At 37.4% G+C, this 24618-nt stretch overlaps 1 protein-coding gene across 4 annotated transcripts in view; it reads left to right on the forward strand.

The window, feature by feature from the left end:
• Positions 1-24618, forward strand: part of SLC12A6 (solute carrier family 12 member 6) — an 89217-nt gene that overhangs the window by 36944 nt on the left and 27655 nt on the right. For 3 of the 4 annotated variants that reach the window (XR_006407903.3, XM_026480082.4, XM_026480084.4), the window contains exons 2-3: positions 8588-8632; positions 23553-23647. Coding sequence is in view for 3 of the 4 variants with exons in the window: in XM_026480082.4 (XP_026335867.2) it covers positions 8588-8632; positions 23553-23647 (140 nt within the window). In the remaining variant the exon portion in view is untranslated. The remainder of the gene's footprint in view (positions 1-8587; positions 8633-23552; positions 23648-24618) is intronic. The other variant, XM_026480083.4, reaches the window with a different exon arrangement.

The raw sequence follows: 24618 nt of genomic DNA on the forward strand, positions 1-24618 counted from the left end.
TTTGGGAGTGGATTCTTTTGGGTTTTCCGTATAGAGTGTCATGTCATCTGCGAAGAGAAACATTTTGACTTCTTCTTTGCCGATTTGAATACCTTTTATCCCTTTTTGTCGCCTGATTGCTGTTGCAAGGACTTCTAGTACTATGTTGAATAATAGTGGTGAAAGTGGGCATCTTTGTCGAGTTCCTGATCTTAAGGGAAAGGCTTCCAGCTTTTCCCCATTGAGAATAATACTTGCAGTAGGCTTTTCATAGATGGCTTTTATGAGATTGAGGAATGTACCCTCTATTCCTACACTCTGAAGGGTTTTAATCAGGAAAGGATGCTGTATTTTGTCAAATGCTTTTTCAGCATCAATTGAGAGGATCATATGGTTCCTGAGTCTTTTCTTGTTGATATGATGTATCACGCTGATTGATTTGCGAATATTGAACCACGCTTGCATCCCAGGTATGAATCCCACTTGATCGTGATGGATAATCCTTTTAATGAACTGTTGGATTCTATTAGCAAGTATCTTGTTGAGGATTTTGGCGTCCATATTCATTAGGGAGATCGGTCTGTAATTCTCCTTTTTGAGGGGGTCTTTGCCTGGTTTGGGGATCAAGGTAATATTGGCCTCATAGAATGAGTTTGGTAGCTTTCCTTCTGTTTCCATTTTTTGAAATAGCTTTAGGAGAATAGGTATTATTTCTTCTTTGAATGTTTGGTAGAATTCCCCAGGAAAACCATCCGGGCCTGGAGTTTTGTTATTTGGAAGGTTGTTTATCACTGACTCAATTTCTTCATAATTAATTGGCCTGTTTAAGAAATCAGTTTCTTCCTGTTTCAATCTTGGTAGTTTATAGGTTTCCAGGAAGGATTCCATCTCTTCCAGATTGCCTAGTTTATTGGCATATAGCTGTTGATAAAAATTTCTAATAATCCTTCCAATTTCAATGGTGTTCGTCGTGACCTCTCCTTTTTCATTCATAATTTTAATAATCTGAATCCTTTCTCTTTTCTTTTGGATAAGTGTTGCCAGTGGTCTGTCAATTTTATTGATTCTCTCAAAGAACCAGCTTCTAGTCCTGTTGATCTGCTCTACTGTACTTCTGGTTTCTGCTTGATTGATTTCAGCTCTAATTTTGGTCAACTGCTTCCTCGTGCGTGGATTAGGCCTGTCCCTCTGTTGCTGTTCCAGCTTCTTGAGGTGAGAATATAAAAACTGCAAATTAGATTGTTCTATTCTTTTGAGTGAGGCTTGGATGGCTATGTATTTCCCCCTTAGTACTGCCTTTGCAGTATCCCATAGGTTTTGGACCGTTGTATTTTCATTCTCATTGGTCTCCCTAAATTGTTTAATTTGATTTTTGATTTCCTGGTTTATCGAGTCATTCCTGAGCAGGATGGTTCTTCGTCTCCAAGTGTTTGAGTTTCTTCCAAATTTTTCCTTGTGGTTGAGTTCCAATTTCAGAGCGTTGTGGTCTGAGAATATACAGGGGATAATTTCAATCTTTTGGTATCGGTTGAGACCTGTTTTGTGTCCCAGAACATGATCTATTCTTGAGAATGTTCCATGGGCATTAGAATAGAATGAGTATTCTTTGGTTCTGGGGTGTAGTGTTCTATATATATCTATGAGGTCCAACTCGTCGAGTATGGCATTCAAAGCCTTTGATTCTTTGCTTAGTTTTTGCCAGGTGTTCTGTATATTTCTGATAGTGGAGTGTTGAGATCCCCTACTATTAATGTATTTTTATCTATATGTCTCTTTATTCTGGTTAAGAGTTGGCTTGTGTATCTTGCTGCTCCCCTGTTGGGGGCATATATATTTATAATTGTCATATCCACTTGTTGAATACTTCCTTTAAGAATAATATCGTGCCCTTCTGTGTCTCTAACTATAGTCTCTGGTTTAAAATCCAATTTATCTGATATGAGAATTGCTACCCAGCTTTCTTTTGTGGTCCATTTGTGTGAAAGATGGTACTCCATCCCCTTACTCTCAGTCTGAATGCATCTTTGGGTTCGAAATGAGTCTCTTGTAGACAGCAAATGGATGGGTCATTTCTTTTTATCCAATCTGCAACCCTGTGGCGTTTTATGGGAAGGTTCAAACCATTCACGTTAGCACTAAGAACTGAGAGATAGAATTTTAATGATGCCATGTTGCCAGTAAAGTCTTTGTTTGTATTGGTTGTGACTTTCTGTTCTGTATCACTCTTGGGGCCTTTTTACCTTTATAGAACCCCCCTTAATATCTCCTATAGGGCTGGTTTCGTGGTTACGAAATTGGTTAATGACTGGCAATTCTGGAATGTCTTTATTTCTCCATCAATTCTGAATGACAGCCTTGCTGGACAAAGGATCCTTGGCTGCATGTTTTTCTCTGAAAGAGCTTTAAATATGCTCCCCCAACCCTTTCTCTCATTCCAGGTCTGTGTAGACAGGTCTGACGTAATTCTGATAGCTTTGCCTTGGTACGTGAGAAATTTCTTTGCCCTGGCCGCTTTCAATACTGTATCCTTGTATCTAATATTTGCGAATTGCACAATGACGTGATGTGGCGTAGGTTTGTCGTGGTTGAGCTTGGGAGGGGTCCTCTCTGCCTCTTGGACACGAATGTTTGTTTCCCTCGCTAGATTAGGGAAGTTTTCAGCTACAATTTGTTCAAATATCTCTTCTAGACCTCTGTTTTTCTCCACCCCCTCGGGGATGCCGATGATTCTAACATTGGATCGTTTCATTGAGTCAGTAATCTCCCGTAACCTACATTCATGGGCGTGGATTTTTTTAAGAGCAGCTTCTATCTTCGTTTTTTCCTCTATTAACCCATCCTCCAATTCACTAACCCTTTCCTCTGCTTCGGTGACCCTGGCTGTCAGAGCCTCTAGTTTTGCCTGCATTTGGCTCATAGAATTTTTAATTTCTGTCAGATTCGCTCTCATTTCTGTCCTTAGGGATTCTATATTCTCAGTAACATTTTCGTTAATACTTTTTTCAATTCTACTCATCATTTTGACCATCGTTACTCTGAATTCCATTTCTGATACTTTGGTTACATCCATATCCATTATTTCTGTGGCAGAGGCCACAGACTCACTGTCTTTTGTTTGCTGGGGGGGGGCTTCTCCTTCTTGTCATTCTGATGAGGAGAGGTTGCGGGGTTTTCCAGAGCCCAAATTATTGACTGGTTCCCAGGCCGTGCCCCTTGTTTTATAGGGATCTTAGGGATGTGGGCTTCTTCTTTAAGATTTTATTTATTTATTTATCTCAATACTCAGTGCTGGAGATGTTCATTTGTAGAGATCCAGATGTATCTTCCTGCGTCTCAGGCTGATTCCGTGGTTGTTTAGGCTGGTCTGGTACCTATCCAGCTCGACTCAGGGGACCGGCTGAAAAAGGGGTCCCCTACTCCTCCGCCCCAGGGAGTTATCATTTAACCTTGATACTTTGAAATGAATGAGTTGAACATTTCCCAGAGTGTATACAATAGAACACTAATTACATAAGATGTTTAGTGATAAATGAGTTATCTCTTCTGATATATTTAAGAATGCCAAAATTATATTCTTTTGGAGATTAGTAAGGCAGCCATTAGCATATTGAAGGGTCTGAGAAATTAAACATTATAGGAATCTACTTGAGTGTTAAATATATTTGCCAAGTGTATTTACCACCCCTACCCCAAATTATTTTCTCACCGAATCTCTATGAACATACTAAAGAATATGCATGGTGCAGGAAGTACAGCCCTTGGTTCACTACAGCGGCAGCTTATTCTCTCCGTGGTTATCTGTCTGTACAGACCAGTTGCATGACTGATGGTTTGGACTAGACTACGTCCTAGCAGAAATTATGTTTTTTGGCAGAAGTATATTCTAAGTATCTTTTTAAAATTATGTTCTTATTATAATAAAAATTCAGATAAGGATCTTTTGACTCTCCTTTGTTGGGTAGACTAGAAACAAAAAACTAATGATTTATTAACTTCTGTATGCATTCCTTTACATTTCCATCTTACAGCTAAATTATTTTGCCTACAATTGCCTTATGTTTTTCACCCACTTATTTATTTAAACCCAATTAATCACATGTAAATTTTTTTAGACCTTTCTGGTCTCATTGCAATAAGTTCAAAATGTATATAAAGAAGATAGGCTTTTTCAGATTTTACCTTATTTCAGCTTGTTTTCCTTCTTGGAAATAAGTACTCATTATAGAGATGCTAAATCTAGTAAGTGTGAATGTTAGAGTAATTGTCTTTGGTTCCATTTTTAATCCGCTTTGCCTAATTCTGAGTCAAAATGGTTTCTTACGATAATGCTACTTCGGTTTTTTAAAAGTTGGAGTCCAGAAAATTAGGAATGTGTTAAGACTGGTGATTTCAGGTATTTTTGTATCCTGAAATAGGTTTTTGAGGTATGTCTCGATAATATAGACTATAAAGAGCTGATTGCCCTCATGTAAATGCACTTGGTCATGCTTACTTCTTTTTCTAGATAATTAGGCCTAACAGTTTCCACTATTGACTGTATTACTTAATGAAATTACTGATACTATCTTTAATGAAGACTAAAGCCTGCTACACTGAGTTTTAGATGCAAGGTACAAGCTAGCCTTTATTTGCTTCAAATTCTCTACCAAGAATGGTAGATGAAGTAATTAGAGGAAATTCAGAAAAAGGCTATTGCTATGGACAAACTCAGGGAGATAATAAGGCCCTTCAGAAAAATTATTTACAGAGGCAGTTTTGCAAGCGGGTACCACCCACAATCATTTTTCTCTCTATTCTCCAAGGCACATGGCAAGAAACTAAATAAAATCTCCATTCTTTACCATTTACCCAGGATAAATGAAATATATTGAGAAAGTGCCCATTTGTAAAACTATATCATTACTGTAACAAGGAAATACTTACAGGTCATTTTTCTGAGTGTATTTACTTGTGAAAAGGTACATGTTTCTATTTGAACTACCATTTTGACTGATAGAGTATCACAGGCTTTTGAGTATAACCTGGTATAACCTTTTGAGTTATAACCCGTGAGTAGCTTAGTTTATGAAGGCCATCAGAGGTAAAAATAGTTACATTATTGGCAAGTTGTTTCTATTACAGGAAGTAATTTGGTTAAAATAAATGTCATTTTGAGTAATGTTTAGGACAACTACCAGTCTTCGGCAAACTTGGGTGTGCCCTCACCAGTGACATAAGCGGGAAAACCGTCAAATGGGAGATTTCAGACATGTCTCAGAGCTGTGTTACCATGTCGATCACACAATTTGGATTGCATACCCAGAAACCTCAACTTAAACCCATTTACCAACTGTGGTTTTTATAGGTGTGCCTAATTTCATTCTCATGCGTTCGGAACCTCTCTACTCCTAGATTTGCCCTTGTTTTGGTTTTATGTGTATCAGTAAAGTATTTGCAGGTACTTGGACCTTATCTTCAAATTACCAAATAAGAATTAAGTAAAGGTTGCCCTGCATTCCTTCAATTAATAAAAAATGAAAAACAGAAATCTAAGTTGAACTTGTAGGGAACTACACAAAAGACTTATTTCTACTCATCTCAAATACAGGAGGGTGTTCAAAGGAAGAAAGCGTCCTGGCTTGACTAGAAAATGCATGTATGGCATGTGGGCACAGCTTAGAAGGCAAGGGAGTATATAGTATAGAAGGGGGTTGTAGGAAAAAAATCATGTGTTGTTTCCCCATCTAAAATCATACGTATTCTGCCTGAGTTATCTGAGATGTTTTTCTATTTTTACTCATAGATTCCCTGGCAATTCCAAATAACTTGTTTTATTTTTTATTTTTTTAAGATTTTTTATTTATTTATTTGACAGCCAGCGAGAGAGGGAACACAAGCAGGGGGAGTGGGAGAGGAAGAAGCAGGCTCCCAGCGGAGGAGCCTGATGTGGGACTCGATCCCGGGATTCCGAGATCACGCCCTGAGCTGAAGGCAGACGCTTAACGACTGCGCTACCCAGGCGCCCCCAAATAACTTGTTTTGGGCTATTCTTCATTTTAGGACAAAAAAGTTAGAATTACAGAGTACCAAGAAACATGAACATAGGCCCTCAAAAGATTAAGACAATCTCTCTAAGCTTTCTCTTTTGACAGTAGTGTGCTGTGTCTTTGGCCACTTATTAACAGCATTAAATATATTTTAGTGATTTTTTTTATTCATTTGAGAGAGAGAGAGAGAGCAAGTGAGAGCACAAGCAAGGGGGAGAAGCAGAGGGAGAGAGAGAAGCAAACTCCCCACTGAGCAGGGAGTTTGATGCAGGGCTCAATCCCAGGCCCCCGAGATCATGACCTTAGCTGAAGGCAGGTGCTTAGTCAACGACCCCTCAACTATAAATATTAAGAGGTCCTCAAGTTTGCCCCATCCCAACATACATAAAAGGCATTCCTATTAATGACAGTATCTGAGAATCAGAATCCTGAAAAGGTTGTTGGTATGATTTTAGGGGGAAAAATGATGCTGGTAATTTCTCCAGTTTTTCCTTTGGAATCATTAGAGTAGAAATAGATGATGACCATAGTTCTGGTTCTAAAATTCTGTGGTTCTTTGTGTACTCTTCCTTCCATGCTACCTTTACACCTGCTTCTCTGTAATGATAGGGCCCAAATTATCGTGTGTGTGTGTGTGTGTGTGTGAGAGAGAGAGAGAGAAAGAGAGAGAGAGAGAGAGAGAGAAAGAGACAGGTGAATCCAATACACTAATGTACTGTAGAACTGTTATTCCTACTTTGTCTTATGCACAAACCCATATTGTTTATATAGAAAATAAGATGAGTTTAAATTTAAAAACTAGAAATCCATTTGGTGGAAAATACTGAGAATATAAAATTTTAGAATATCTTTTTAAAAACCAAATTAAGGAAGAAAATATAAAAATAGATCTTAAAATATTCACATAACATTTAAAACTTTAGTTGTATCAACCAGGTTTCTACCTCATTTCCTCCTTGATTAGAGTACATAAACTATGATATGTACCATACATCAGATATAGAATTTGTTTAGTACTCTTACTGATTCTTTCTATATGGGATGCTTAAAGTGTTAGATTTAATTAAATTATATATAAAAAACATTTATTACAAACACCATCAAAAATATTATTTGAATTTTGTTTAAAACAGTATTCTAAATCTTTTTTGTGTCTGGGACCTCTTTGGCAGTCTGAAGTCTGCAAATTCCTTTTCAGAGTAATGTTTTTAAATGTGTAAAGTATTAACATGCATATAAATACATATACATATAGGATTAAAAAGAACCCTCTTATATTAAAATACAATTATCAAAATATTAAGTTTGTGATCTAATAATATAAGTGCTTTTTTATCAATGCATTGAAGAAGACCTAGTAGCCTTTTCATTACTACCATGATTTCAAAGTAGTATTGTACCTAAATGGTATTATGAGATATATATAACAATTACAATGTGATATAAAAAATTATATTTATTGTTGACAAAGCATGGGTACTTTTATGTAGTTTGTTGCTGACATCGCACTTGGAGAAAACGCTAAACTTCAATTAGAGGTTAGTGAAAAAGATGTAACTTTTTTCCTATTGTTCACCGACCCCCTTGTGTAAAGTTATTTTTATTCCCCAGACACATTCAGGGAAGTCATATGTAAACCTCAGTATCTCAAGAGACTTAATCTTTGAGGAAAGTGGAGCTCAAAGTCTTTTCCATATTTAGCCCTTAATGTTTTTCAAGCCTTTAAAATAAGCAGGTGGTTAGTTGTGAAATCATGATTGTCAATATCTCTTGCATTAGGAACTTGTGCCACTAATTTTATTATAGATTAGAAGAACTAGATATTTATAAAAGCCAGTTTAGTCATTTTATCATGAAGTCGATCGAATCAGGATATACCTGCTAGTAGTAACAGTGCTTTACTTATGTCCCGACTTTGAGCTGCTACGCCATTTGTTCCTTTGCCATTAAAGAGAAAATGTAACCCATGTGGTAAGCCCCAAATCAGACTACTTTATGGAACTACTATCGCTTGGTTAAATTTGTGTGATTATAATTTTAATTTACCTTTGTCTCAAAATTTCATTTAAGCAGAATTATTCAAAATTTGTCCTTCTCTTTCTGGCTTTTTTCCGTTAGCATATTTTCAAGGTTCATATATGTTGTAGCATGTATCTGAACTTCATTTCCTTTTTATGGCTGAATAATATCCCATTGTATGTATATACCACATTGTTGTTTATCCATTTATCTGTTGAAGGACACTTCGGTTGTTTCTACCTTTTGGCTATTGTAAATAATGCTGCTGTGTACATTGTCATACAGTCTGTTTTGAGTCCCTGTTTTCAGTTCTTTTGAGTATATGCCTAAGAGTGGAATTGCTGGGCCACATGGTAATTCTGTTGCTTAACTTTTCAAAAAAGCTGTGTGATTATTTTTTATAATAGTTTATTCTATCTTTATTATCCTTTTATTAATGTCTTTTGAGCATTAGAAAACTTTTTTTTGCTTATTTTCTTGGTTGACTTTTGTTGCTGAGTTTCAAGAAATTATTTGTTTTGGTCATTCATTTTTTCTTTTCTTTTCAATTGTTTGTTTTTCAGACCCGAGTCAGAACTCCATCACAGGGGAACACAGCCAGCTGTTAGGTATAGTATTACTGTGGGGATTGACTATCTCTAAAGTCACCCTTTTCCTGACTATACTAACAGACATTACTCCCACTTCTTTTTCTATCCCCTCCTTTTCTGCTTTTCACTGCTCAACTTTTTTTCCTCCTGTTTCTATTCCCAACTTGGTAAGTTTTAGGAAACTACTTCTACAATTGATTATTAAGGCCCAATGTAGTTACATTTAAAAGTAATTTACATAGTCTATGTTTAAAAATAAAGTCTGTAAGAATTAGAGCTTCCTTTTTCCAGGATAATTTTGTCAAGAAGATAGTATAATACTCTATAATATCTTGGGCTTTGCAGCTGTTTTGCCATTTTTATTATTTTTCTTGGTCTTTTAATTACCCTCATTTTTTAATTACTGGAAGTATTTCATAAACAGCATGAGCTTAACCAAGATGTAGAAGTTGATGTTCCAGTTCTTTATCTGTTTAATAAGTGATGGAAATAAATTTGTTTCTTCTAGGGATCACATATTTAAATTTCAGTAAGCTTGTTATTTAACAGGAATTTCACAACATCTCAGAACTTATAAAATGTAAAATACAGAAATAAAACATACTCTGGTGAGGAATTCAGACACTACAAAGAGTATATGTAAAGAAAGTAAGTCCTCTGAAGTATCTCTTCTCCCCACCACCTCACCTCAATCCCCCGAGGGACTTACTATTGACACTTCCTTGGAAATTCTTTTAGAAATTTTTAGTTACACATTTTCTTATTATGTATGACTATCTTGTTTTTCTATCGGGGTTACACTCTACAGACTGCGACTTCCTTTCTTTCACCTGACATTTTATCTTAGACACATTGTTTCAGTACACAAAGATTTGCTTTTTCCTTTATTTGTTGTGGAATAGTAGTCCCTTGTATTCCTGTGTTCTGACTTTACACAGCCAGTTCCCTATTCTCGACTACTTATTTCAAGGTGTTTTTCTGTTAAAAATTGTGTTACAGTGAACATCTTGTACATGTAGTCTTGCATTCTCATTGCCAGTGTATTTGAAGGAAAAATTCCTGACATTAGAATTCCTTGGTCAAAGGATATACATATATGGTTTCACTCGTTTATGGAACATAAGAAGTAGGAAGATCGGTAGGAGAAGGAAGGGAAGAATGAAGGGGGGGGGTAAACAGAAGGGGGAATGAACCATGAGAGACTATGGACTCTGGGAAACAAACTGAGGGCTTCAGAGGGGAAGGGGGTGGGGGATTGGGATAGGCCGGTGAAGGGTAGTACGGAGGGCACGTATTGCATGGTGCGCTGGGTGTTATACGCAAATAATGAATCATGGAACTTTACATCAAAAACTAGGGATGTACTGTATGGTGACTAATATAACAAAATAAAAACTATTAAAAAAATACATCCGTTTCATAAAGAGCAGATATCAGTCTTTCCCTAACAGATGAAGACGGCATCTCTAGTTTTTATTTGTACTTCTTTAATCATGAGTGAGGTTAAGTGATTTTAAATATATTAACAGCCATTGTGTGTGTGTGTGTGTGTGTGTGTGTGTGTGTGTGTGTGTGTCTTTTAATTTGAGGCTAATTTTTTGTTGTTGGGTTTTTTGTTTCTGTTTTTATTGAAGCAGAATTAACATACAGCAGTGTTATATTAGTTTCAGATGTACATACATTGATTGGAGAATTCTGTGCATTGCTCAGGCTCTCACCATAATAACTGTAATCACCGTCTGTCACCATATAGTGTTACTACAGGATTATTGCCTATCTCTCCTGTGTTGTGCTTTTCATCTCCATGACTTACTTATTATAACTGGAAGTTTGTATTTGTGTCTTTTATTTCTATTAAAAATTAAGAAAATATAGTTCATATGCAATGTTACATTAGTTTCAAGTATACAACATAGTCATTCACCTTCTCTCTAGGTTATGCTGTTAACCCCCCTTATCTCGCCCACCCCACCCACCCACCTGCTCTCTGCAAACTTACCAGTTTGTTCTTTGTATTTGAGGGTTGTTTTGTTTGTTTCTATTTTTTTTCTTTTGGGGGGGAGGGGCAGAGGGACAGAGAGAGAATCCTTTTTTTGTGTTTGTTTTGTTTGGGTTTTTTTTTTTTTTTTTTTTTGAGAGAGAGAGAGAATCCTAAGCAGGCTCCACGGTGGGACGAGGGGCTCAATCTCACGGCCATGAGATCATGACCTGAGCCAAAATCAATAGTTGGTCGCTTAACCAATTAAGTGCAGGTGCCCCTGTTTTCTTTTTATATACAACATGCAAGTGAAATCATGTGGTATTTGTCTTTCTTTGCCCTGACTTCACTTAGTCCAACGTCTTCTAGATCCACCCGTGTTGTTGCACATGGCTGAATATTCCTTTCTGCATATAATACTGCATCTTTATTCGTTCATTTGTCGGCGGACACTTGGGTTACTCCTGCAGTCCGGCTATTGTAAATAATGTTGCAGCAAACACAGAGGTGCATATGTCTTTTCAAATTAATTTTCTTTGGGTAAATACCCGGTAGTAGAATCATTCGATCATATGGTAATTCTATTTTTAATTTTTTGAGGAACCTCCGTACTGTTTTCCACAGTGGTCAGTCCAATTTACATTTTCACCAGTGGTGCATGTGGGTTGATTTGAGACTTTTTTGATTTTTTACATTGGTGAACTTTTTGCTGTTTGAGTATGGGCAAAGCAGTTGTGGAAGATATAAGCTCTCAAAAAGTCCAAAGTAAGGAAAGTACTTGACTTCTTTGCTTATTACAGGTTCAGAGTATTAGTTGAAGAAACTGGGATACTCCTTTTCTGCTCTCTGTTAAGGACATAAGTTTCTAATTTTTTTTTAAGATTTTATTTATTTGAGAGAGTAAGAGAGAGTACAAGCTGGGGGGAGAGGCAGAGGCAGAGGGAGAAGCAGATTCCCGGCTGAGCAGGGAGCCCGAGGCAGGGGTTGATCCCAGGACCCTGGGATCATGACTTGAGCCAAAACCAGCCGTGTAGACTGAGCCACCCAGGTGCCCCATAAGTTTCCGATCTTAATTCTCATTTCTTTGAGATAGTTTATGTGCTGGAATAGTAACTGACATCCTAAACACTCAATAAATATTTGTTAGGTAAATGGTTTGACATAAACATTTGGCTAAAATCTGATCATAAGGGTCTTAGCCTTGTGATATTGTGATTGTCATTGTTCTCTTTTTTTAGACTTTTATATTGGATAGCTTATTTAGACTGTTCAAAATTCTTCTCTATATAAAAATTTCATATTTGGACCAGGAATGATTAAGATTTCATTGAAGGGCAGACCAGGAAAAGTACAGATCCCCCCCCCAAACTATTAAATTGCTGTGTCTCTGATAAATGCTAACAAGCAGAGGAATTTGAGAGTGGTTTGTCATCTGGCCTGGAACATGTGTGTAATGGAGGTAGGGAAGGACTTAGCTAATGAAATGGACAGTCAAGGGAGTTGGGGCCATTCCAGTGTAAGCTGGATTTTGTTTCCAATGAAGCACTTGTAGTAAGAGATAGTAAAAAAAATTATGGGCAAAAAGAAATGGCATATGATTGTGAAGAAGACATTAGCTAGAAACCCTAATATTTTGCAAAGAGACTGCTCCAGACATCAGTCTCATTTGGCAACCTATATTTGCATTCAATTTTAAACTAACCTGGGAATTTATCCAGAGTCTTCTGGCTAGATTCTCAGGTAAGTTCATCCTGCTACCTTGGGTGCTTCCTCTGAGGTTCATTAGATAAGATTATATTCTCCTTTTTTCTCATGCTCTTTGTGACTACCATCTGTGTCCCATCCTGAGTATCTTTCCTTTCCTTCTTTCCTTTCCTTTTCCTCCCTCCCTCCCTCCCTTCCCCTTCCTTCCTTGTAAGCTCTACACCCAACATGGGGCTTGAACTCACGACCAGAGAGTTGCATGCTTTACTGAGAAGCACCCCTCTGAGTATCTTTGTTTAAGCTACAGCCTCAAGATCCTTAAAAGGCTGGGTTATTAAAAAAAAAAAAAGTTTGCAAAAGATGGAAAGGTGATTTTTAAATTATATTTTCTAACCATCTTACAGAAAGGGCATTGGTAGCTTGAATTAAAATTTTGCCAGCTCTTGGGGCACCTGGGTGGCTTAGTCGGTTAAGTGTCTGCCTTCGGCTCAAGTCATGATCCCAGGGTCCTGGGATCAAGCCCTGTGACGGGCACCCTGCTCAGTGGGGAGATTGCTTCTCCTTCTCCCTCTGCTGATCCCCCTGCTTGTGCATTCTCTTTCTCTCTCTGTCAAATAAATCTTTTGAAAAAAATCTTGCCAGCTCTCAATAAAAGTCTTGCTTAGGAGCACCTGGCTGGCTCAGTCAGTGGATCATGTGACTCTTGATCTAGGGTTGCAAGTTTGACCCCCACCTTAGATGTAGAGATTGCTTAATAATAAAATCTTAAAAAAAAAAATCTTGTTTAGCATAATTTGGCTTGGTAGGTTAGAAACTGCTTCAGTTGCCTTGCCTGCTGAATGGAATTTATAATAGCATCTTTCAGACCTTCTAAATGTTGTTCCTGTCAATAGGGTGCAGTTATTTTAATGTATCTATTGTTCCCACTGACTCATCAGATTTCTTGTAAAACTCAGGGTCAGGCTGAGGTGCTGTATGGAAGAGTGAAACTGCTATTGTGGTAAAGATTTAAGCTGTATACTTACGATTTATGAACTGTGTGTGTGTGTGTGTGTGTGTGTGTGTGTGTGTAATTTTTAACTTAAAACATTTTAGTAAACAAGCAAATGAGCAGTGGGCCCTAGCATTTTTACAACAATTTTTACCAAACATTGAATGAAAAATAGTTCCTCTTCCACAGTTTCTCTCAGGGAATAGGAAAACAAACACTCCCCAACTCAGTTTGAGGATTGCATAACTTTGATACCAAAACTTAGCAATGACAATATGAGACAAGTATAGGCCAGTCTTACTTTTGAATACAGATACAGATGTCTTAAATGAAATGTTTGCAATCTAAATCAAGCAATATATATTTTTAAAATTACCCCTGTGAGCACTTCGGGTTTCTGCTAGAAATACATGGTTTTAATTGTTTTTACTGTTAAAAATCAACGTACAAGGTGGGAGGAGGGCTAACAGGGTGATGGGTATTAAGGAGGGCACGTGTTGTGATGAGCACTGGGTGTTAATACATAACTAATGAATCATTGAACACTACATCAAAAACTAATGAGATACTATACAGTGGCTAACTGAACATAATAAAAAAGAAATGAATGTATATAATTCAGTGTGTTAACCAATGGAGATTAGGAGCACCTGAGTGACTCAGTGAGTTAAGCATCTGACTCTTGATTTTGGCTCAGGTCATGATCTCAGGGTTGTGAGATCAAGCCCCGCATCAGGCTTGCACTGGACATGGAGCCCGCTTAAGATTCTCTCTCCCTCTCCCTCTGCCCTTTCCCCCCCACCCCTTAAAAAAAAAAAAAGATTAAAGAATGAATCATCTTAACTGATACAGGAGAAGAATTTCATTTGAAATATATCCAATATATAAATTCATCAATTCATATTGATACTTTAAAAAACTAATTGGTAACCAATTCATTATTCTGAGAATTGGTTAATAAAAGGAAAGAATGAAGTCCTTTAACAATACTAATGGGTAACCAAATAGTATATTAGAAGGAGTGCCTCTTTATACACAGTATTTCAGCTAGTAAATAAAGGAAGAATGATAGAAGAGAGTATCACCACCTTGTAATCCCTCATAAATTAATGGATTTAGTCATTAATTACCAACAGTTGTTAGTATCTCAAAAAGAAAGAAAATCCAATGACATGTACCTCCTGACAGAAGATCAAAATACCACTGTGAAGTTTTCCTGCCTCTCCCCTAAAAATACCGAATGTGGATAAGCCTCTAGACCTAATTAGCAATATATAGGAAATACAAAAAAACAGAACAGCATTTACACGGTATCACATGGATGTCATCATCAAAATCAGAAACTCTAGGGGCGCCTGGGTGGCTCAGTCAGTTAAGTGTCTGCCTTCGGCTCAGGTCACGATTTCAGGATCCTGGGATCAAGCCCTGTGTCGGGCACCCTGCTTCTCCCTCCCTCTACCTCCTTTCCCCCACTCTTGCTCTCTCTCTCTCTCTCTCAAATAAAATCTTTAAAAAAATATCAGAAACTCTACTGAACATATGACGTGGTTTCTTCAAATAAATGGTAAAGAAAAAAGAGAGTAAGCTATTGACTTAGATACAGCAGTCAGTTACAATGTTTGCCTCTCACTTGACTGCTTATTCAAACACTGTAAAATCAGAAACATAATTTATAACATTTTAGACAACCTTTCATGTTCACACAGTCACATAGTTCAGACCCAAACCTGTGCCAAGGGAAATTAAGTACATTTGCTGCTCTTGTTCTGTCTACCTCAGATCAGCAAAGACCATTTGACAAAATCAGGAGACTAAGGGAGGGATCTGAGATTTATTTATCTTAGCCCAAAATTGTGGTATAAGTGGCAAATTACAAAATGTAATGTAGAGCAATGTAGAGATAATGGCACCACAACAATAAAATTTTTATAAAGAGCAAGACAATTGATATACCATTTTTCTGTTTACAAAAAAAAAGTATGCCATAAAAGATGGAAGTCTGAAATCTGTAGTAGAATTAATCGCACTTTATCAGGTTTTGTTTGAATTGTGCAGTGAAACACCAGTAATGTTAGCATTATCTGGATAGTAAAATGAGGGGGAAAAAACCAGCATAATGATCTGATGGACTGTTTAATTCATAGCAGTATTGGGATTAGTCTCAGTAGGTATCCTCCAAAGGAATTCTTTTAGGATTCTGGATAATCCTAAGACAGCCCTAGGATATGGATTTGGTTCTTGGTTCCTGCAAAGTAAAACTTATTTACTATTCAGACACTCTAGAACTTCCATCCTTTTGAGATTTCCTGAGGTCACAGTAGTGATCCAGACTTCTGAAAGGCTCTACTGTTTATCTATCTATTTATTTATTTATTTTAATTTTTTTTTAGAGAGAAAGAGCATGTGAGCGGAGGGGCAGAGGGAGAGGGAGAATCTTAAGCAGTCTCCAGGCTCAGCACAGAGCCCAACACAGGGCTCAATCTCACAACTCTGAGATCATGACCTGAGCCGAAATCAAGAGTCAAACACTTAACCAACTGAGCCACCCACGTGCCACCCCCCCCCCTTTTTTTAAGAGAGAAAGTGAAGGTTGTACTTTTTTTTTTAAGGCTATACTTTTGAAGCAGTATGATTTCCCATCAGGAAGCTGAGATTGAGAGTTGATCCTTGCCTTTCCATTAACCACTCCTGATGAGAACTTTGTTTTTTTCCTGGAAAGGATTGATCTTCCATGATTGACCAGGAGCTCTGTGGAACCCTCACATTCCCAACGCCTCCGCATGTAGACCCTGATAAGACTATCTTGGAGGCATCATTGGTCTCATAAATGTAGGCAAAGTCTCCAGGGATATTCTTCCACCCCAAAAAATTAAGCAAGCAAGCAGAGTCGGGCCAGAAATATCTAGGACCAAAGTGCCAGAAAGTTAAGGTGGTTGCATTTGAAACTTGAGACTCCAGGGGCCCCAAATATAAAGGTGCCAGGGCTGTAGCAAGGGGAGCCAGAGCTGTCAGGACATGGCCTGGATCAGCAGGCAGCAGAATGGGGCAGGATTGTTCTGGAAGCCAGGTTTTTATAGCAACAATATTGTAAGGTTATTGAACCATCAGGGAAGTAGTGTGTTGGATCTGGGACTCCTACTCATATAACCCTCAAGAGGGATGAAGTGGTCCTGAGTCTGTGATACAAAACTATATTAAATGTCTAAATCAATAAAGGTGCAGTTAGGAAGATGAACATACCACTCAGGAATGAAAGACTGTTTACAGAGGACAAATGGAACTTGTAGAAAAGAAAAAAATAGCTATTGATATAAAATATAAAGGTAACCGATTAGAAGCAGGGAAAAAGGGGTTTGTGAACAGAACAGAAGCAAAACTACACCTAGACATATCTTCATAAAGCTGCAGAAACCTAAGAAAAGATGTTGAAATCAGTCAGAGAGAAAATACAGATCATCAAAGGGACAGCAGCATGACAGGAGAATTCTCAGTGGCAAAACAGATGACAAATCTTGTCTCAAAGTGTTTGCAAAGCTTTTATACATCCTGGAATTGTGCTTATTAGGCAGACACTCAGTAATAAGGTCAAAATACACAGTCGTTGCTAAATAAAAGCCAAGAACATTTTTCACCATAAGATTTGCTCTAAGCTAGCAGCTTACAACTGAGGACAGCTTTGTCCCCCAGGGGATATTTGGAAATGTTTGGAGTCTTTTTTTGATTGTCACTACTGGAGATGCTCCTGGCATCTAGTGACTCGCAGCTGGGGATGCTCTTAAGCAGCCTACAATGCGCTGGACATCCCCCACAACAAATAATTATGTGCTGAGTTTGAGAAACTCTCCTCTAAAGGAATTCTCAAGAAGGTTCTGCAAGTAAAAGTGAAATGATCCCAGAAGACTAGTACTCTGAAATGCAACAAAAATATTGAACAAATAAAATGGTAAACGTGGACCTTCACCCAAGTCAGTGCTGTCTCTATGAAATTTTTTAGTGTCTTATTTGTATAATAAAATAAGCTATTAGAAATATTGGACAGAACAGTAATATGCGAATCTAAGGAGAGAGACTAAAGTGTTTGAAAGTCTTTGTTGTTGTTCAGGAGGATGACAGACTGTTGTTTAAACTCACTTAACAGTTTGGGAGATTTGGGTTTTTTTTTTTAAGATTTTATTTATTTGAGGGGGGAGAGAGATCATGAGCGGGGGGAGGGATGGAGGGAGAAGCAGCCTCCCCACTGAGCGGGGAGCCTGATGCAGGGCTCGACCCCAGGACCCAGGGATCGTGACCTGACCTGAAGGCCCATGCTTAACTGAGCCACGCAGGTGCCCCTTTACAGTTTGTTTTAAGTAAAATATGTGGTAAAATTTCAAAAGTAATTACTGAAAGAATAGATACAGAATGTGGAAACTCCAAGAGGAGAGAGAACAAATGGAATAAGGGAAAAACAAACCAAAAATCCAGAGAGAAAAAATGAGAATGAATCCTAAAGAAAAAAGACCAAATAGAAATTTTAAAATGGTAGAATCCAGTCTTAATCATATGAATTACTATGGTTGATGGACTAAATTTGGCATTAAAAAGACAGATCGTCAGATTTTTAAAAATAAAGCTATCTTCTGTTTACAAGAGATCTCCCCAAAACGTAAGGACCCAGGAAAAATGGACAGTTGAAAGACAGAAAAGGATATTGAACCAAAGGACAGCTGTATAGTTATTGTCATATTTTCTACCGTCTTAGAGTTTATTCTGCTCTCCCTCTAGCTTGCTAAAATAGGTACTTAGTTCAAATAATTTTTATTCTTTTTGCTTTGCTAATGTAAAACTTTAAGACAATAACTTTTCATTGAAGTGCTACTTTTGGTGGATCCTACAAGTTTCAATAGGTAATGTCCTTATTGTCATTTAATTTTTTGAAGTATTTTAATCTTTGATCCTTGTGTTGTTTTGCAGTGGATTTTCTCTAATTTCTAAATTTGGAAGGATTTAAAAATTTATCTTTTCACAATTCTAACAACTTTTGTTATAGACCAAGATCACAGCCTCTGCCCTTTGAGTGAGGGCTGGACTTAATGACACCTTTTAATTAATAGAAAATGGCAAAAGCAGTGTCACTTTCAAAATGAGATTACAAAAAGGCTGTGACATCTGTCTTGTACTCTCTCTCTCGCTCTCTTTGATGACTTGCTTTGAGGGAATCCAGCTGCCATGCTGTAAACTGTCCTATGGAAAGGCCCACGTGGCAGGGAACCAAGAGAGGCCCTTGGCCAACAACCTGGAAGAAAGTGAATCCTGCCAACAACTATGTCGGTGAGCTTGGAGGTGGATCTTCAAATGAGACCACAGTCCTGGCAGAGGTTTGATTGGAGCTTCATGGGAGGCTGAAGCAGAGGAAGCCATCTAAGCCGTGCCCATATTGCTAGCCCATACAAACTGTGAGATAAAAAGTGTGCGTTTAAGTGACTAAATTTGGGAGTAATTTATTTTACAGAAGATAACTATAAACCATAGATATATGTTTAAATACTTTCTTGCGGGGCCTGGTGGCTTGGTTAAGTGTCTGACTCTTAGTTTCGGCTCAGGTCATGAAGTTTCGGCTCAGGTCATGATTTCAGCGTCGCGAGATGGAGTCCTGCTTAAGATTCTCCCTCTTCCTCTCCCTCTGCCCCTCTCCCTGTCTCACGCGCTTGCTCTTCTCTCTCTTTCTCTCTCTCTCTCTCTCAAAAAAAAATATTATACACTGTTTTCTTGGTGAATTCAACCTTTTGTTATGTGGTTACCCTCTCATCCAAAATAAAATTTTCCCCTTAAAGAAAAATTTGTCTGGTGATGATAAAACCATACCAGCTTTTTTTCGGTCAGTATTTGCCTGACCTCTTTACTTTCAGCCTTTGCATGTCGTTATATGTCTCTTGTAAACAGTGTATGCCTGGATTTTGTTGTTAGTAGTTTAAAACTGGCATGTGTGAATATTTACAACGTGGAAATTGGCTAATACTATAGGTCAGTTTTGTATGTGTGTATGTGCTTTGAACTGTCTTCTGTGACTCCAGTGTACACACAGTGAAAGCAGCATCTTTAACCGCTTTGTCTACTCCTGTATCCCCGGGACCTTTCCGAAGGCACAGAAAAGCAGATAGAATAGCATAGTGAACCTCCATGAAGCCATCACTCAGTTTTAACAATGTCAAGAATCTGTTTTCAAGCCTTACCTAATTTTTCCCTGGAATATCTTAAAGAAAATTCCAAACATCACACGATTTTATTTACGCTTTTTTTTTTTATTATTATGTTCAGTTAGCCAGCGTATAGTACATGATTGGTTTTTTATGTAGTGTTCAGTGATTCATTAGTTGTGTATAAGGTTTTATTTAAATATCTGTTTTAGAATTGTCTTTTTAAATTTGATTTGAGTCAGGATTCTAACAAGTTTCACACCTTGCACTTGATTGATGCGTTTTAAGTCTTAGTTTATGAAATCACCTGTTTTAGTTTATGCCATTAATTTTTTGAATAGGTCAGGTTATTTGTCACATAGAGTTTTTCACATTTCGAATTTGATGATTGCGCCATCTTTGTGGTGATTGACATGTTCCTCCCCTGTTTTTTGTGAACTGATAGTTAGATTTAGAGGCTTGATTAGATTCAGTTTCCATTCTTTTGGTAGAAATACATCACAGGTTGCACAGTGTACTTTTCACTGTATTACGTTTTGTCCGTTTTTGGCGATGTTGAGCTCGATCATTGAGTTCCAGGTCACCCTGATCCACCCATGGTAAACTTATGTCTCAGCCTTTCGTCTAATGGTTTTAGCAGCTATTGATGATGATTGCCTAGATCCATTATTTCATTAGAGGTTGAAAATTGGTGATTTTTCCTAATTACATTATTCCATATGCATTAAATTTTTTTTGTTTAAATTCCAGTTAACAGACAGTGTTATATTAGCTTCAGGTGTACTGTATAGTGATTCAGCAATTCTGTACATGACTCAGTGCTCCTGATAGTGCACTCTCATCCCCATCACCTGTTGCACCCATCCCTTCAGCCCCCTTCCCCTGACAACATCAGTTCTCTATAGTTAAGAGACATCCCGATGCCAACAGACACATGAACAGATACTCAACATCACTCATCATCAGGGAAACGCAAACCAAAACTATAATGAGTCAGCAAAGTTAAGCTTAGAAGATAAAGCATAGCTCTCTGGGGGTGCATCTCTTTCTAAAAGTTGTAGTTAATGAGTGTTGAAGAAATTGAGGAATTTATTTAGGGATAGCAAGTGTTAGGACTGATGTGAGTTCCAATAAAAGTTAGGAGGAAGAACACCTTGGGATGCTTAAAACACATAGGGGCATTGTGTCCAGTGTTAGAAAAGTAAGACTTTTCCATCAATTTAAAAGAAATATTTTAAAAATCAGTTTATGTAGGGGACAGGGATGCCTGGGTGGCTCGGTTGGTTCAGTGTCTCTTGGGCTTGGCTCAGGTCTTGATCTCATGGTTGGGAGCTTGGGCCCCAAGTTGGTCTCCATGCTGGGTGTGGAGCCTACTTAAAAAAAAATCAGTTTATGTAGGATGGTTAGAAAGTTTGGGGAATAGGTAGTGGTGATGGTTGCACAACATTGTGAATGTAATGCCTCTGCTTTGCACATTTAAAAATGGTTAAAATTGCTAGTTTTGTTTTAAAATTCACCACAGTTTAAAAAATTAAAAATGTAATATACCCAAAACTCTAATATTGTATGCTTTAAGTCAATGAATTACGATGTCTAAATATATACAATGGAATATTATTCAGCTATCAAAAAGAACGAGTTCTCAACATTTGCTACAACATGAACGGCACTGGAGGAGATAATGCTAAGTGAAATAAGTCAAGCAGAGAAAGACAACTATCATATGGTTTCTCTCATCTATGGAACATAAGAACTAGGAAGATCGGTAGGGGAAGAAAGGGATAAAGAAAGGGGGGGTAATCAGAGGGGGAGGGAAGCATGAGAGATTATGGACTCTGAGAAACAAACTGAGGGCTTCAGAGGGGAGGGGGTGGGGGAATGGGATAGGCTGGTGATGGGTAGTACGGAGGGCATGTATTGCATGGTGCACTGGGTGTTATACGCAACTAATGAATCATCGAACTTTACATCAAAAAAAATTATATTTTAATAAAGCTGTTAAAAAACCAATCTATAGAGTTAAGCCAGAAATTTCTGTAGAAGTCAAGTTAAAGGGAACTGGTCTAGTCCTTGAAAACTGCCTTAAGCAGTTTGACAGCGTTTTCTCTGGTACTCAGTAAATATTTTTTAAGTGAATCAATAAGCAAATGAAAAACAAATTAAAAAAACTACAGTGAGATATCACACCTGTCAGAATAGCTAAATGTAACAACACAGGAAACAACCGGTGTTGGCAAGGATGTGGAGAAAGAGGAACCCCCTTGCACTGTTGGTGGGAATGCAAACTGGTGCAGCCACTCAAGAAAACAGTATGGGGATTCCTCAAGAAGCTAAAAATAGAACTACTGTACAACCCAGCAATTGCATTACTAGGTATTTACCCAAAGGGTACAAAAATACTGATTCAGAGGGGCACATGCACCCCAATGTTTATAGCAATACTGTCCACAATAACCAAACTATGGAAAGAGTCCGGATGTCCACCCACTGATGACACACCAAACGGAATATTACTCAACCATAAAAAAAGAAACCTTGCCATTTGCTACAATGTAGACAGAGCTAGAATGTATTATGCTGGGTGAAATAAGTCAGAGAAAGACAAATACCATATGATTTCACTCATGCAGAATTTAGGAAACAAAACAGATGAACATAGGGTAAAGAAAAAAAAGAGAAGCAAACTGTAAAATAGACTGTGAACTCTACGAAACAAACTGAGGGTTGCTGGAGGGAGATGGGAGGGGATGGGCTAAGTGGGTGATGGGCATTAAGGGGGGGCACTTGTGATGAGCACTGGGTGTTATATGTAAGTGACGAATCACTAACTTCTCATGCAACTAATACTACACTATATGTTAACTCATTAGAATTTAAATAAAAACTTGAAACAAGAAAGAATATGTTGGTTGGTTCGTCTCTTTTTCCCTATGCTCATTTGTTTTGTTCCTTAAATTCCACATTTATTAGCTGGAATGTTTCTATGATGAAGAAATTTTCTTTAACTTTTTAGTTACCCTGAATTATAGTGGGTACAAGAAAGGTAGGATAATTGCTTGATTCTTTCCATTTATTGTTTCAGAATGTTGTTTCTTTAGTAACTCTGCAAAGGTGACTAATTTTTTTTAATATATTGGATATTTCACATATTTACATTTCAACTCAATGCATTATTAATTTTAGTGTTCATATTATCCCATTTTTAGCTAGCGGGGACTCTGTCAGGTTGGCTCTTTTGTCCTTTGACATGATCCAGTTATTTTGATAGCTTATTGGCTGTTTCTCAAACTTGTGTTTAAGGTTATTGGACTTTAAATTAATTTCTTTAACTTTTATATTGGTATCAATTTCCTGAATATTTAAAATGTTAGTTCTTAATGACATTTATATAATTTTATTTTCTTTCTCTCCTAATAAGGCAGTTATAATTATATATAACTCTTACACAAGAAAGAACCAAAGCTAAGGAAACACTCACACAAACTGTACTGTGTGAGGGAACCCAGTCTCTTTTTCTTTTATTTTTTTCATAGCTGGTTCACCAAATTCTTGTGGGTTGCCTCTTTTAACATAAAAAACAAAACGTGGTAAGGGTTTGTACAAAACTAATGCTTGGTTGCATGACCGAATGTCTTTTTTTTTTTTTTTTTTTAACCTAATGTCTCTTATAAAAGGTTGGACAGCCCTGGAGGTAGAGGACTTTTACTACTATTATCAATAGCAATAGTGTATAAAGTATACAGTAATAAACTGAGTAAGAACTCAATAAGTACTTCTTAAAAATTTTATTCTAGATTTTAGTGACTTTAAGAGTAGGGTCCTATTGGCTAGAATCCTGAAAGAATAGTGTTTCCAGAGGTCTTCATACTGTGAAGCCTTCCTATTGTTTACCTCTTTGAGATTTATTTTTCTCCTGTTCTAGAGGGAGCCACATTCTCTAAGGATGGCTAATTGAGTTCTCCCACTCTCAGATTAAAATTTGAATATGAAAAAGGATTCTGTTAATACAGAGGCAACATGAAGTTATTTGGTGCAGATACTTTTTTAATACCAATGAGAAACTAACTTGATTTCCTTTTTTTTCCCCAGATGATGGGCATAAGAAAGCTCGAAATGCTTATCTCAATAATTCCAATTATGAAGAAGGAGACGAATATTTTGATAAAAACTTGGCGCTCTTTGAGGTAATATTTGGGAGAAAACTAGGGCACAAATTTCAGGAACATAGATTTCAGGATAGCTGTTTTCTATCCCATTTAGTTTTAAAACAGTACAGGCTCGATAATTTTAAGAACTAATTGTTAAAATATAATACTATAACTTGTCATTGTAGTTGATTTACCTATGTAATCTAATTATCACGAACTAATAAGTAGCCATTAAATCAGATTTCTATGAATTGAGGAAGAATGTTGACATCACAGGCATATGAAGAACTTGCTGCCTAATTCAGCTAGGATTTAAATATTTGCATTGGAATTATCTGTGAAGTATAAGATAGAGCTTTTTTCAACTCTGTGTTTGGGAAGACATCATTTGCCTTAGAACTACTAATCAAAAATCAGTGTAGAAAGTAGGCTGCTAGATTAAGAGGGCCCGTATGTCTTACTTAAGACCGTATGGATTCTGATGGGCTCTGTAGTTGGGTTGTTGAAAGGAGCCTGCTTTAGTCCAGCACTGCCTCTGTGTTTAGGTTTGGACAATGATGTGAGTGCCAGTTCTCTCTGTGTATCTGTTTTTTAAATGATACCTTTTTTCAGCTTCCTTCAAGAAAAGATCTGAAGTGAATATTTAGTTCAGTCACGGAAGTTTTTTTATTGAGCTGTCTGTGCTTGGTGCAATAAATAATAGCCATAAATGTTATTAGAATGTTAGTAGCCTAGGGCGCCTGGGTGGCACAGTTGTTAAGCGTCTGCCTTCAGCTCAGGGCGTGATCCCAGAGTCCTGGGGTCGAGTCCCACGTCAGGCTCCTCCGCTAGGAGCCTGCTTCTTCCTCTCCCACTCTCCCTGCTTGTGTTCCCTCTCTCGCTGGCTGTCTCTCTCTGTCAAATAAATAAATAAATAAAATCTTTAAAAAAAAAAAAAAAGAATGTTAGTAGCCTAAAGAAAGGGGCACTGTAGTTAAAGGTAATATTATCAATGTTTTTTTCAAGGT

Source organism: Ursus arctos, unplaced genomic scaffold, assembly GCF_023065955.2.
Source record: "Ursus arctos isolate Adak ecotype North America unplaced genomic scaffold, UrsArc2.0 scaffold_36, whole genome shotgun sequence".
Classification (NCBI taxonomy): Eukaryota; Metazoa; Chordata; class Mammalia; order Carnivora; family Ursidae; genus Ursus; species Ursus arctos.